This window comes from Battus philenor, unplaced genomic scaffold (genome assembly GCF_028537555.1).
Source record: "Battus philenor isolate CCGP_79_NKW_IND1 unplaced genomic scaffold, ilBatPhil1.0.hap1 SCAF_5, whole genome shotgun sequence".
Taxonomy (NCBI): domain Eukaryota; kingdom Metazoa; phylum Arthropoda; class Insecta; order Lepidoptera; family Papilionidae; genus Battus; species Battus philenor.
In genome coordinates this window covers 10,471,065-10,484,743 of record NW_027181715.1, presented here as the reverse complement: position 1 = coordinate 10,484,743, position 13,679 = coordinate 10,471,065, and the positions used below count along the sequence as shown (strand labels likewise).

At 32.0% G+C, this 13,679-nt stretch overlaps 1 protein-coding gene across 3 annotated transcripts in view; it reads left to right on the top strand.

Annotated features, from left to right (window-relative positions):
• The first annotated feature begins 383 nt into the window (after nucleotides 1-383).
• LOC137929968 (mediator of RNA polymerase II transcription subunit 12-like) overlaps nucleotides 384-13,679 on the top strand; it is a 36,584-nt gene continuing 23,288 nt past the window's right edge. For all 3 annotated transcript variants that reach the window (XM_068773131.1, XM_068773130.1, XM_068773129.1), the window contains exons 1-21: nucleotides 384-514; nucleotides 595-804; nucleotides 1,021-1,180; nucleotides 2,167-2,358; nucleotides 2,966-3,082; nucleotides 3,665-3,769; nucleotides 4,187-4,355; nucleotides 5,015-5,193; nucleotides 5,276-5,646; nucleotides 5,759-5,908; nucleotides 6,328-6,415; nucleotides 6,537-6,682; nucleotides 7,632-7,782; nucleotides 8,014-8,121; nucleotides 8,752-8,877; nucleotides 9,132-9,274; nucleotides 9,694-9,830; nucleotides 10,423-10,505; nucleotides 11,554-11,772; nucleotides 12,614-12,726; nucleotides 13,480-13,662. In XM_068773131.1, coding sequence (XP_068629232.1) covers nucleotides 616-804; nucleotides 1,021-1,180; nucleotides 2,167-2,358; nucleotides 2,966-3,082; nucleotides 3,665-3,769; nucleotides 4,187-4,355; nucleotides 5,015-5,193; nucleotides 5,276-5,646; nucleotides 5,759-5,908; nucleotides 6,328-6,415; nucleotides 6,537-6,682; nucleotides 7,632-7,782; nucleotides 8,014-8,121; nucleotides 8,752-8,877; nucleotides 9,132-9,274; nucleotides 9,694-9,830; nucleotides 10,423-10,505; nucleotides 11,554-11,772; nucleotides 12,614-12,726; nucleotides 13,480-13,662 — 3,129 coding nt within the window. In that variant the 5' untranslated portion in view covers nucleotides 384-514; nucleotides 595-615. The remainder of the gene's footprint in view (nucleotides 515-594; nucleotides 805-1,020; nucleotides 1,181-2,166; nucleotides 2,359-2,965; nucleotides 3,083-3,664; nucleotides 3,770-4,186; nucleotides 4,356-5,014; nucleotides 5,194-5,275; nucleotides 5,647-5,758; nucleotides 5,909-6,327; nucleotides 6,416-6,536; nucleotides 6,683-7,631; nucleotides 7,783-8,013; nucleotides 8,122-8,751; nucleotides 8,878-9,131; nucleotides 9,275-9,693; nucleotides 9,831-10,422; nucleotides 10,506-11,553; nucleotides 11,773-12,613; nucleotides 12,727-13,479; nucleotides 13,663-13,679) is intronic.

Below are 13,679 nucleotides of genomic sequence, written 5' to 3'. Positions count from 1 at the left end.
TTTGAAAGAATTATCTGTCAAAGATAACTTCTTGTTGAAGTTCAGTAAATATTTTTGTGTAAAATCTTGTATTGTGGACTATTATATCATTTCAATGAAATGAACAAAATCACACTTTTATTCAATTAAAATCTAGTAACACTTCTATAAATTTTATATTTACGGTTGCGATTCAAAATAATGTTCATCAAATATTTTAAACGTATCCAACAAGAATTCTCTCGGATTAAAATTAGTGAACAAATTTTAAAATTTGTTTAAATTTGTTTTAATTATTAAACTTTTTCATTCTGAATACTGATTCTTAGTAGATTTTAAGATACACTGTACCTATAATGGCATTTATCTGTGGTTATATTTATGTATGATTGATATACGTCAAAATCAAATGTATTTTATTTTATTGTTCATACACAGAAAGTAAATTTAATTATAGTGTTTAGTAATTAAAAGTACTATCACATAGTTTGAAATAAGCATCACAATGAATTTGTAAAATTATATTAGAATAAGGGTGAATCACTTTTCTCTTTTCATATAATGACGTGACTACTATCTTTCAATGTTTTATTTTTATTATGATAATAATTTCAGGTAAATGTTTTCACACTAAATATGGGGATAATGTATGAAAAACGGCCTTTAAAAAGGCCCCGTTTAGGCCCCCCTGATGTATACCCGCAAGAACCTCGCCAAAAAGAGGATGAGCTTACCTCTACAAACGTTAAACATGGTTTTTCCACTACACCACAATCAAGTGACGAATTTGGAACAGCCAGAAATTTTAACTATTCGGCCTCAAAGGTGAGCAAATAATTTGTGTAGCATATTGTATTAGGTTACCGTTATTAAAAACATAAACAGTTATACATAACTGGTTAGTTGTTTATTTTTTTTTCATTCAATAGTGTCCTAAAAATCATTAAGATTAAAATTATTAGCCACTTTATATAAAAATAACGCTAAATTTATAATTAAAATGTAATAATAATGTTCAGAAAAATTTTAAATTTTTTACAGATAGGACAATTTTTCTCAAGTATACTATCCAAAAAAGAGGAGCTAAATACATTACCTGACTGTGGACGAAAGAGGCAGCAAGTGAATCCGAAAGATAATTTTTGGCCAGCCACTGCTAGAACTAAAGCACAAATTGAAGCATGGTTTAAGGATTTGGCAGGTATAAATATCTTTTTAAATAAATATTTTTGTAACTTCTTTTAAACTCTTTTAGTATGAGCATGAGAAATTCCTATCTGACATCTTATTAGTATAATACATTTTAAATTTTATTATTTTAAAGTATTAAACTGTACTGAACATTATCAATTAATAGTAGCTACAAAATGGTATTACAAAGGGTGGCAGAGTGTATAAAATTTGTTCAAAATTATATATGAGATTTTTTCTTAGTTTTAGATCTAAAATAAAAAGTTTTATAATAAATTTTAAAGCATTCAAGAATGTTTGGTTGTTTGAAATGTGTGGTTTGCTGGCACATTTACATGGTTGAAGTTATAATGTATACAGTAAACATAGGTATATTTCAGTTAAAATTCAACTGCTGAGTTTCACGCCGGCTCTTGGGAAATGAGTGTTTAGAGCAGGAATAGCTTATTTAGCTTTATAGTAAAATATTACCAAAATAGGAGAAAATGCTTAATAAATTTTATTAAAAAAACCAAGTGTTGAGTTTCTAGCTACTCATACTCAGCAGATCAGAATTCTAAGCCAGTGGTACCTTACTACTTATAATGTTAAAATAATTGACAAATCAAAACTGCATGTAAATGTCTACTTGAATAAAAATACTTTCAATTTTAGCTTAGAGATGTTAGTTTAGAGAAAAAATGCTTAAGGGATGACATGAAACATGCTTAACAAAATATCAACCCCTTTTCATAATAGTTATAAGTTATTTTCATTATGTTTTGTAATTAAAAAATTGACTTATGTGTTTACAAAAAAAGAAGAAATCTTACATTTTCACATGAACAGATATTTAAAATTGTACAATAATTGCTTGAAATACTTAAAAGATACTTTTTTTTTATTTTATAATCTTAAGTCTTTATAATGCTTCCATGTATATAAAATTTTCTTACAAGGACTTAATTTTTACAATCTTTGTTGTTTTTTCTATTAATAATTTGTATATAATTCCAGGCAGCAAACCACTTGCAATACTTGCCAAGAAAGCTCCAAACTTTAATAAGAAAGAGGAAATATTTATTACACTAACAGAATATCAAGTGGCGATGCCAAGAGCTGCTTGGTTCATAAAACTTAGTTCAGCTTACACTGTAGCAGTTTCAGAAGCAAAAATTAAAAAGAGACAATTACCTGATCCCACTACAGGTAAGATATAAGTTGTTATATATGTAACTGGTCATGTATCATTGTTTCATCCCTCTGCAAGGCATAGGCCTCATCCTAAGTTATTTATGAGGGGATATACCATAATCTTCACAAAGTATGAATTAGTGGACGAAAATGACTCAAACGCATGAGCTGTTATCACAAATCTCAGTCCTCAACCGCTAGACTGCCACAGCTCTTATGTCGACTACTGTAATATATAAGTTATAGATATTGATTAAACTGTAAAACTCATACTTTTATTTATTTAGTGGCACTTTTTTGTAACCATAGATAAAAACTTAAAAAAATTAACTACCAACTAACCAACTACCAATTAATGAGGTGATATGCAGATAATAACTGTTTTTTCCATTTTTATGTTATATAACAGTTGTAAAACACTCATTGTTATCAACAATATCATTATATCAGTGGTAGTGTGTCCACTGCTGGACCTTCACTATAAATTTCCTATATCATCAGTGGGAAGCTTCTTGCATCCAGCATCTGCCAAGACTATAAATTGATACTGATTAAGTCAAATGATACTTAATTTTGTAATTGTTATTGTGTTTACTGTAATGGATGCTTTTAATATTTCTAGAATGGACAACAACACTGATAAAATTTCTTAAAGATCAAATACCAAAGTTGGCAGAGCATTATCAAAGTGCGGTGCCAGGTAATCCATCTGAAAAAACTCCACCTTCCTTACAATCAGGTAAGTTCATATATCAATAATTAATCATATATTTTGAGTATATATTTGGTTTTCATAATATAATTTTAAATATTTCAAACTTTTTTTTTAATTGAATTTTGTTTTGTTCTATAATACCTAGTGTTTTTTAGTGATACTTAGTTTACTTGAGGCGGTATGCATTGTTTTAGATGGCATTTACTATGCCTTTTTAACTTCATCATCATCATAAAGACTTTTAACTGCTTCACATAATTTCTAAAATATGATGAACTAAGTTTTGTGAAAGGCAATTCATCAGGGTAGAGTGAAGAGCTTAAAATCCAGAGTATGTCAACTGTATGATAAATAAATCAAATTAAAGCCTTTATGGACTCACCCCTAGGTCTATGTTTGCAATTCTTTGAGAATGTTAACTAAATTGGTTATTAAAAATATCCAATGTTTATCAAATCTTTTAACAATATTTGTAAAACAGTTAAAAAATAATCTTTTGCTTGTTCTACTTATCAAGAGAATTTAATTTTGCTTATAGTGAAATTTAGTTTTACTCATTATAAATTTTTTACACATTATGAATTGAAAAATGGTATTGTATTGCAGGTCAGGGTACACCTAGTCACAACTCATCTGGTAACCAACCGGGAGGCTCTACACCCAATAGCTCAACTGTGTCAAATTCAATGCATTCACCAGGAAACTCTAGTGGTAATTAATAATTACAAAAGTCTTTTTTTATATCAAAAAGGGATAAGTCTAACAACGTGCTTCTTTCCATCTTGGGCATGTCATATTTTTGTGAGGTCTGTAAACACTTTAGATAGATATATTGTTGAATGAACATGCATAACATCTGATGCTCCAAGTTTAACCAGGAATCATAAATACCATCATGTTTAGTATGTGAATCACCCATCACCCGTAAATAGAATATCCTGTTCATCTTGTCTAAATGTGGACAAAAAAATGAAATTTTCCGTCATTAATGAATTTAATTATTTTTCTGTTTTTTTTTTAAAAACATCTTTTATATTGAAATTTATATGTCCAATGCAATAAATAGCATCTCATGTTATTTATACTAGTTCTATGTTAATTGATTGTGATTAATTAATTATTTTACAGCTTTAGGTTCAGGAGAAAGTACAGATTGGCGACAGGCTCTGAGGTTATGGAACTACTGTTGTCGTCTTGCAAGGTACATGCTGGATGAGGGCCTATTGGATCGTCATGATTTTCTTACATGGATTATAGAGCTACTTGATAAAAGAACACCTGAAGACGGTTTACTAAGGTATTTTTTTCTAAATGGAATGCATTCTTTGTTTTACTATATTATGTATGAACGTAACCATGTACAATGTTATATATTGGTTCGTGATCAGAAAATGGGATATTTATGTATGAAATCCAATGATTCGAAAAGGCAGCTAGTCTCCTAAAATAGTTGATTTTAGTAACTTGTGATAATTGAAGGCTCCTTCATATTTTCTTAGTTACATATAAAACTTTAAGCAAATATGCTACCCGTTACTCGAAAATTTGATTAAATTACATAACTATACTTTCTTGGCAATTAAAATATATTCTATCATCATAGTCATCTGTTATAATATCTTATAGTAGAGATTTGTTACCAACCAACTTGTTATTTTACAAATAGTAATATGATATTGGAAATGATAAAAATACTTGTTAGACCTGAACAGTTATTTCGTTACGTAAATAATATTACAATTCATTGTGTCTAAATATTTAGTTCATATTAGGTACTTTTATTAAGGAGTTAAGATTGACTATATACAATTACCCATGCAACACATTTTTAAGAGTAGCTGTGAAATTTATCGTGGCTTAAATATTATTGTAATTAAGGACATAGTTTTTGTATGAAAATTAAAGATGTTTATTTATGATATTATTTAATGATTTCGTATTACATTTTCACTACAGGTTGTTTCTTCCGTTAGCTCTGCAGCATATGAATGAGTTTGTCTGTTGCGAAGGGCTCTCTCGGCGTTTAGCAACTTCATGTGCAAAGAAAGCGGCGGCCATATGTTCTGTGTTATCCGATGCTACACTACGTACACTTAACCAGCCAGCAGTTTTTTCTAAAACATTGGATGGAAATGGTATTACAGATATTGTTTTATTTATTTTCCATTCAATAACTTATAATTACTTGTGATTAATATAAAATAATATAATTTTTAGAAACCAACGGCGTCCCGATGTCACCAGCTCCAGAGAACACCAATGGCGATGTGAAACCAAATATTACACAAATCAAACGTTCAGCAACTCCTGCTGATCAAAGTCAAGGCACACCTAATCCCAACCATTCTATTGGAACACCAAATCCAAACCATTCAATTGGTACACCAATTCCAATGGGTACTCCAAATCCTCCTCAACCGATGGATGTTCAAATAAAGGAAGAGAATGGATCACCTCCTAGAGACCAAAAGGCTATTTTGAATACTGTGATAACTTCAGCTTTAAACCCTGTGCAAGTGGGATTTGGCGAAATATTAAATTGTGCTTACCATAGGGATATTATTATACAGTTAGCTACAATACTACAGGTATGCGGTCTAAAATTACATACATGCATATTTTAATCTTCAATTATTTTTAATGTATCATCCCTATGTTTAAATAGTAATAATCATACTAAAAAAGTATTAAATGTTTTAGATAATATGTATTGAATGTCCAACCGCTATGGTCTGGTCGGGGTGTGGTTCATCAATGCAAGGTTCACCTCTTGACTTACTTCCCCTACCACCTTCGGCGTTACCAATGCCTCATATGGACTCTAATATCACTGAGCAACATAGGAAATTGGTAAGTATCCATAATTATTATTCTTATAAATAATTTAATTTCAAACTAACAATATATTTTTTTTATTTTTTCCGAACTACGTATTCCTTTGAATAGTCGATGTTAGGCTATATTTAATGGAATCAAACAGGGTTATAGACATACTTTAAATGTGATCATCGTCTTACGACCACAGACAAACAGCATGCTAGCACAGAAAAATAACCCGACCTTTTAAAAATCCAGCCATGTTAGTGCACACAATTTTTTACAATTTACTTAAGTTTATAGTTTACATAATTATATATACTGCAAGTAATGATATCAATTCGCGTACAAGTGAACAAAATACATGTTTTTCCACACATCTAAATTTTGCATAATATTAGTCATTATTATTCTAGAGCATGATTTTACAACCATTGATTATATTTCCATAGGTTTATGAAGCCGAACAGGAGATCGCAGCAAGAAGTAAAAAAGCTGAAAGTAAATGGTGCACTGATAAATGGCAAACAAGCTCTCAGGGTATAATATAACCTTTAATTTTTTTATTAAATTTTTTGAAGATTTTTCAATTTAAAATCCATTAGTTTATTTTCACAGATAATGTAAATAATAATAATCTTTTCATCTGTTTCGTTTACAGCTCGTGTCTTAGCTGTCTTAGAAGCATTAGATCGGCACTGTTTCGACCGCGTAGATCCAAACAACAACCTCGATACGCTGTATAAAGAAGTATTTGCTAACTGCACACCTCCATCCAAAGATTCACCTACTGATACCAAAGATCCAGTAAGTTTTGTGTTTATAAATATAGAAATAATGCCAACAACTTTACATTACAACCAACATTTAACATTATTATTTGTATAATCAATATTATATGCAGTATAATCTATAAAAATCAATATGAGCCATTAAATAAATTAACTACCATTAAAAAAAATTACAAAACACAAAATTATGGAATTAATAATTGGTATTAGTTTTTGTGAATGTTACATTTTTCTTTCACTTTTATAGTCAATCATTTTTTGGTGTTCCAATCTTTCAGTCACTCCAGAACTAAAAGACCACAGTGGCTAACTTTTCTGCGTACTATGGTTCACTGCTGTATCAACTTGCCCATCCGCTGGGCGCTGGGCTATTTCGGTTACTTTCGTTCTTTGGATCGTAATTATAATTCTGGGAATAGTTCATTGAACAACTAAGCATGCCAATGGTCCATAAAAATAAATAACGTATATTTAAATGTCATTCCAAATTCAAAGTTTATTCATTCAAATAGGCATTTTTGAATATCAATTATTATAACATTATAAGTAATAAGCTACCACTGACATGCAATGCTGATCTGCTCGTTTTAAATATAGTTTAACAATGTTTTATGTATGCATTATAATATCATGTAAATGAGTCAACAAACCAAATTCCACATACTTCGATCCACCGAAAACCCTCGAATGCCATAATAAGACTTAATTAATATTTAATTTTAAATGTAAAACAAAGAATAGGAAGATCTGATATATTGTGTAGAAGTTTATTAAATATGTGTATACTTAGGCCTACAGGACAGTAGGATAGGAACTGCATCCAGTAACATTGCTATTTCAACTTGCCAATCATTTTAACTTATAAAAGTGTTCTGTTAAGTACATACACTGTTAAAAAAAATTACATGTATTGCCTTATTGCGTTTTATAGTTATTTAGTTTACGTTACTTCTCAATGCGTACAGGAGTGGGCGTGTTCGTACGCGGTAGTTCGTGTTCTGTGTGAGTGGGCGGTATGTGGCGCTCGTTGGGGGGAGCACCGAGCCATGGCGGCCGCCACTCTACTTGACCGTCGCCAACAGCTGCTACATCTTCACCATGACCATCACGCCACCGGTGAATTGCTTTCACTTGACTTATGAAATAAATAGTTACAGTTTAATGAATGGTGCCAAAAATACTATTGAAATCTACAATAATCATCATGTACCCAAAGATCGCCACGAAGACTTAAGCGAGCTTCACTATGTTGTCGATTCTTCTGGAGGAATGGCCAAGTAGATATTTATTCAAACTCAAGCTGTAATAATGTGTCATTTATTTACTTTTTTGTTTTATCTGTTCCAGGTTCTGATGATAAAGAATCAATAAGCTCGGGCACTGGTCTCTATAATGGTCCGCCTATATTCCAAAATCTACTCCTCCGGTTTTTGGACAATGATGCACCAGTACTAGGTATGAAGATCATATTCCAAAAAAAAATTTTAAATAAAGTATCTTGTGATATATTAAATTTATAGAAAGTTGATCCATACATGTTTACCCGGTCATCCTGTTTGATTATCAAATAATCTCGACAATATAGCGAAAAATATAGAATTTACGTTGTTTACCCTAGTAAACTAAAACATGATGAATGTAACAACTAAATCATTGTTAAATTAAAATATTTCAAGATGTGGTGTTTGTGCTGAATGTCAAGATTTCCACAGGTCACGGCGCCGCACTATCAAATTCTCCTCAAAGAGCTTAGAATAAGGATACGACTATCCACAGTTTATTTGCGTAGAATTCTTAAGTACCTCGGCCAGATTGCACGGAAAATCCAGAGGAACTTATAGTTGACGGTAATATGGAAGGTCAGTGGGCAAGAGAGCGGTAACCTACTCTCTGAACTGACGCATGTACCATGCACGGTCCTATAAACCAGAGAAGCCTGGAGAGAAACGGCGGCGGAGACTGACATGGTTTGCCACGACCCTCCGGAACCGACTAAGAAGAAAGAAAGCAAATACAATTTCCAATACAATAATAAAGAATCATGTTTGCTAAATATATTAACTTATGTGTTATATTTATTTTTAGACGAGAGTCCAAATGCGCCACCGGGAAATAGGCAGCAATTCGCGAACTTGGTCCATCTTTTTGGTGAACTGATTCGAAGAGATGTGTTCTCCCACGACGCTTACATGTGTACATTGATTTCCCGAGGTAATTTTTATTGTAACTTCGTTACCTATTAATATTCCTTAAACACCTATTCGTTTAAAATATGTCTGTATAAGGTTTTGAAATAAATAATCTAGCTGGTCTCCCCCGTTTGATGATAGGAACCTGGCGTCAAAACTATTTTGTCATCATCTTGACAAAAAAATTTTAATGGTTGTTTTCAAAAGATTTTATTGAAAATCTATTGGGGAGGCCTATGTCCAGCCTATGTAAAAATTTTTAACAATTATTTCCAGGTGACCTTATATCACCTACTGAACCGACGTCATCAGGAGGCAGTGGCGGCCACACCGTAGCTCCACCAGCCAATAGCACTGGCACCAATCACAACATGGATGACGATATTTTCGCCGGAATTGATCTCAAACCTAAGATGGAGGTTAGTTATGTTTTAGTACATATTTCAATTACTTATGTATACATGATGATTGGTCATAGGTGTAAATTCTTTAAAGGTTTGAATGTACAACTAATTTTTGCTTTAAAGCTTTTATATTTATTATCGATCACCTGTGTCTTTGTACTATGAATATTTTGGAATATGTTAATATTACTCTTTTTCTTTTGGAATGCGATAGGCTAGTAACTTCTGGCTGTACAGTTTCCAGAGACAGATAGTAAACAAGAGTTAATTTTAATATGCAGTAATCATAATTTTGAAAAATCTTTTTCTTACTATATTGTCGTTATGTTATTTACCATTTCTACTTCCAATTGATTTTTAGATAGACAATTGATAGTAAATAAGCTATACATGCTATGTTTATACGGATTAATGTTAACATGTATGTATTGTAGGAAAATGTCCGAATGGATTTGGATGATTCGAAAATCGACGATGACCTAGACAAGCTATTGCAGCATATAAAAGAAGACCAGCAAAATTCAATGGACGCGCCTGATAGTCCAAAGGATCCCGGTGAACCTTCGCACAGGTAATTATGCACACGACCACCATAGTTCCAACTTTGAGATATAGATTTTATCAGACAGGATATGGGACATAATATATGAGTAAAAATTTTTTTATCGTTTATAAATGAAGTTTGAGTAAAATTTATTTTATTTATTAGTTAATTCTTAGTATAATGGACTTTGGATCATCAATAGTTTAGTTGTGTATGTTATAAGAAGACAAGTTTAACGTAATAGAAACAGAGATGTTTTTTATCATCACTTCCACAATCACCTTTATACAGTAGTTGTGCAATATATATAAGCTTTACTCTTTTAAAAGTCAGTTACATTGTAATACAATTGATATTTTTTTATTGTTATAATTGATGTACTGTTATACTGTACACGGTTGACCAGAGCAGATTTTTAACCACTATTAATAACCATAAAAGAATAATTTATTATAATGTTATTGAATATAATACTTTAAGATATTTTCTCTCAACCTTTCTCACCTTCAATTAAATTCTTAAGTCAATTTTTTTTAGAATTACTTTCTAAAAATAACTTTTTAATTTGTATCTTAAAAGATACATGTGTGAAATGTTAATTTATGCTGTTTTTACTCAGTGTGAATTCACCTATGATGGGCCCCAGCGGAATGAGCATTGCCAGCATGCAGAGCATGGGAATGGGACCAATGTCTGTGCCAGGTAATTGTACTATGTATAAATTTAGCTTTAAAATTTTAGTCCAGAGCCTTGACAAAATATCTCTTATAATAACCTAAAATGTCGAAGTTAAATAATCGAGTGATCTTTATCAATAAAGAAATAAATAAAAAATTTTAAAAGTTTATGGTTATTTATTTTGGTATCTATATTTATTGTTATAAATCAAAACCCGCGAGTGGTTTTAACATAAATACTAAGCATGTTGCAGAGAAATAAACCTTACCATTTTTTATATTTTTAAGTTGATTCAGTTTGATGTTTTTATTTATTATCGTATTATATTTATTATATATATTACATCATAACATGTATTATAACTTGTGAATTATAAGTATATATGTTTATACATATATATATATATATGTATTTGTATAAATGTAAGTTTTGTACACACGTTAACTACCCGTTATTTTTACTTAAGAGATGTGCGATAATACCGTCTATTGTATTTTTTTGTTTATTATTATGAAACTATTTAAATTTATCCTAGCGTGTACAATAAATAACATTAAATTAAACTTTGACTAGGAAATGACCACCAATTACCAATTTTTAATCAAAATTAAAACGCTTTTATATTTTACCGGCCTGTTTTCATTGTACTCTTTTCTAACCTGCCAACTACCCTCTAATCGAGTTTACATTTTGTAATTTTTGGAATAAGATTCCTATCTTATTCCAAAAACTACAAAAATGTGAAGATGTACAAGTTTAGCACTTGTGAACAAGTGTTGCGGACGGGGGCGGCACTTTGAGAGTCTCTATACTGAATATGTAATGTAAGTTTGTTGAGCTTATTTAAAATATTTGTCTACATTGACAGTTGAAGTCAGTCATGCTATTTTTGTAGTCCTTCACCATAAACTTTCAAAGACTTCAGGTTACGTTTTTAATTTTTTTGGGACGCCCTATGTAGACCCCCCTCGACTCTCCCGTGTACCCTTAGGGCTCCATCTAGACCACTTTAGGAACTAAAATTATTAATGAAATAATTTAAATAAAATCAGAAAATAATGTTGTTATTCAGGGATGCGTAGCAATAGTGCTTGTGGAGGCGGCAACGTGGCATCGGGTAGCAGCAACAACACACCTGCATCCAGGCACTACCACTACACGATGCACTTTCCTCTGCCACCCGCGGAGCCAGATCACACGCCGCATGACGCCAACCAGCGACACATCCTGCTCTACGGCGTCGGACGGCAAAGAGACGATGCCAAACACGCTGTCAAGAAAATGACTAAAGGTTTCATTTATAATCTTAAAACATTTATTATAATAGTCAAATGAAGAATAATTAAAGCAATAAATAAAAGTGTTGCTCTGTGATCAATGTTTATCGTTGCTAAAACGTTTTACTTTACTCTTAGAGCGTGTTCAAATGAGGCGGTTCCCGAGACACTGGAGCCACATATATCCCATTCACTTCCTGCTGCGCAATTCCTTAATAGTACACAAAAAAGCCGTCATTGTCGCGTACTATTATACCGCTGCAAGGCCTATGCCTCTCCCAAATATATCTATGGAGGGATATACCATAGCATGGCACGCAGAGGACGCTGCTGCCCATCCTCTGGAAACTTGTCTGTGAGCAGTGGTAATCCTGTATAATTAATGCACAAAGTGTGAAATGTACAAGATTGTATCCAGAGAATCAAACCCGCGACCTACAAGTCTCAATCCTCGCCACTGGGCTATCACTGTTCGTGTTTAAAAGTCCATGTTTATAATTGACAAGTAATCGACGTAATATAAATGTACACAGATCGTCACACTAAACAGGTTCAGTGCAAACGGACTGTATCTTTGTTTAAAAATACTTACGGTATAAATGACTTTAAAATAACTAAGACTAAAACTTTGGAAACCAGACAAATCAACGCATTTTTACCATATATTATTTCTTAAAATTATATAAAATTCGTTTTTTTTTTTACTTTTTACTCCTCGCCAATTAGAAAAGCTTCCCCAAAAATCTCAAATATAGTTACTTTTTTAAATATCAATTGAATTAACTCTATTGACTTACTGTTTATGCATTTGTTAGTATACATAAATAATATTGCTTTATAATGTTTTGTTTTCAGAAATCTGCAAATTGTTTTCAAAGAAATTTTCCATTGATGTTGCGGAGGGTGGAAAAATAAAGAAACACTCTAGAAGCGAATTTAATTTTGAAGCAGTGACACATAAGTTTCAGGTTATTGATTTTTGTTTTATTATCTAAAAAACATGTTTCTTTATATATTTAAAGAGCTTATACATTATACATTTAATAATTCTCTCGTTGAGGCTATGGAAAATTTCTTAAAGAGAGAGAAAATAAAAAAAACTGAGGAAGATAATGAAAATAACTTTTTCTCGTATACGAATCAAAGAGTTAGTTAAAACATATCTCGAGGTATCTAAGACTTGTTGTTAATCTTAATAAAAAAATGATGAGGGTATAAACAAACAAAAAATATTGTGGACTCTACATCGAGAGACCTCTGGTGGGTAAAGGTGGACGCAAACGCATTGCAAAGAGGCACCCTTAGTTAGACTCTTTTTCTATAATGCAAAAGACCTAGCACCCGCCTGGTGCCATCTCTGGTGAATCTTGTTACTTATATAACTTAGTGCCATGTAATGTGGGTTACCGTGTAATTGTGGTCTAATAAATTTCCACAATACCTCAGACAATCAAACAAGATAAATCTTACTATAACATTCAAGAGTTTTTAGTTGACCGAAATGTGCGTATTTTGGTTTGTTGAATCATTTATGTGGTTGATATTATAAAGTACAATTAAAAAATTGTTAAATTTCGTTTTAAAAGAGCAACTGGTGAGTTTCTGGCCGGCTGCCGACAGTTCGACAAGTTACAGCCGGCTGCTAATGATGTTAAAATCATTGACAATGTAAAAGTAATTGTAAATTCCTACTTTACTAAAGGTAATTTGATTTTGAATAGGCGATGTCAATGTACGAGCAAGGCGCAGTGTCTTGGGCAGTGGGCGGGGCGGTGTGCGAAGCGCTGGCCGCGTACGCCGCGGGCGCGACAACGTACTTACCGCAGCCCGAGCACGTGGCGTTCGCGCTCGACCTCATGGAGATCGCGTTAAACGTTCACGGACTCATCGAAACCTGTATACAGGTGCGCTGCAATACTTT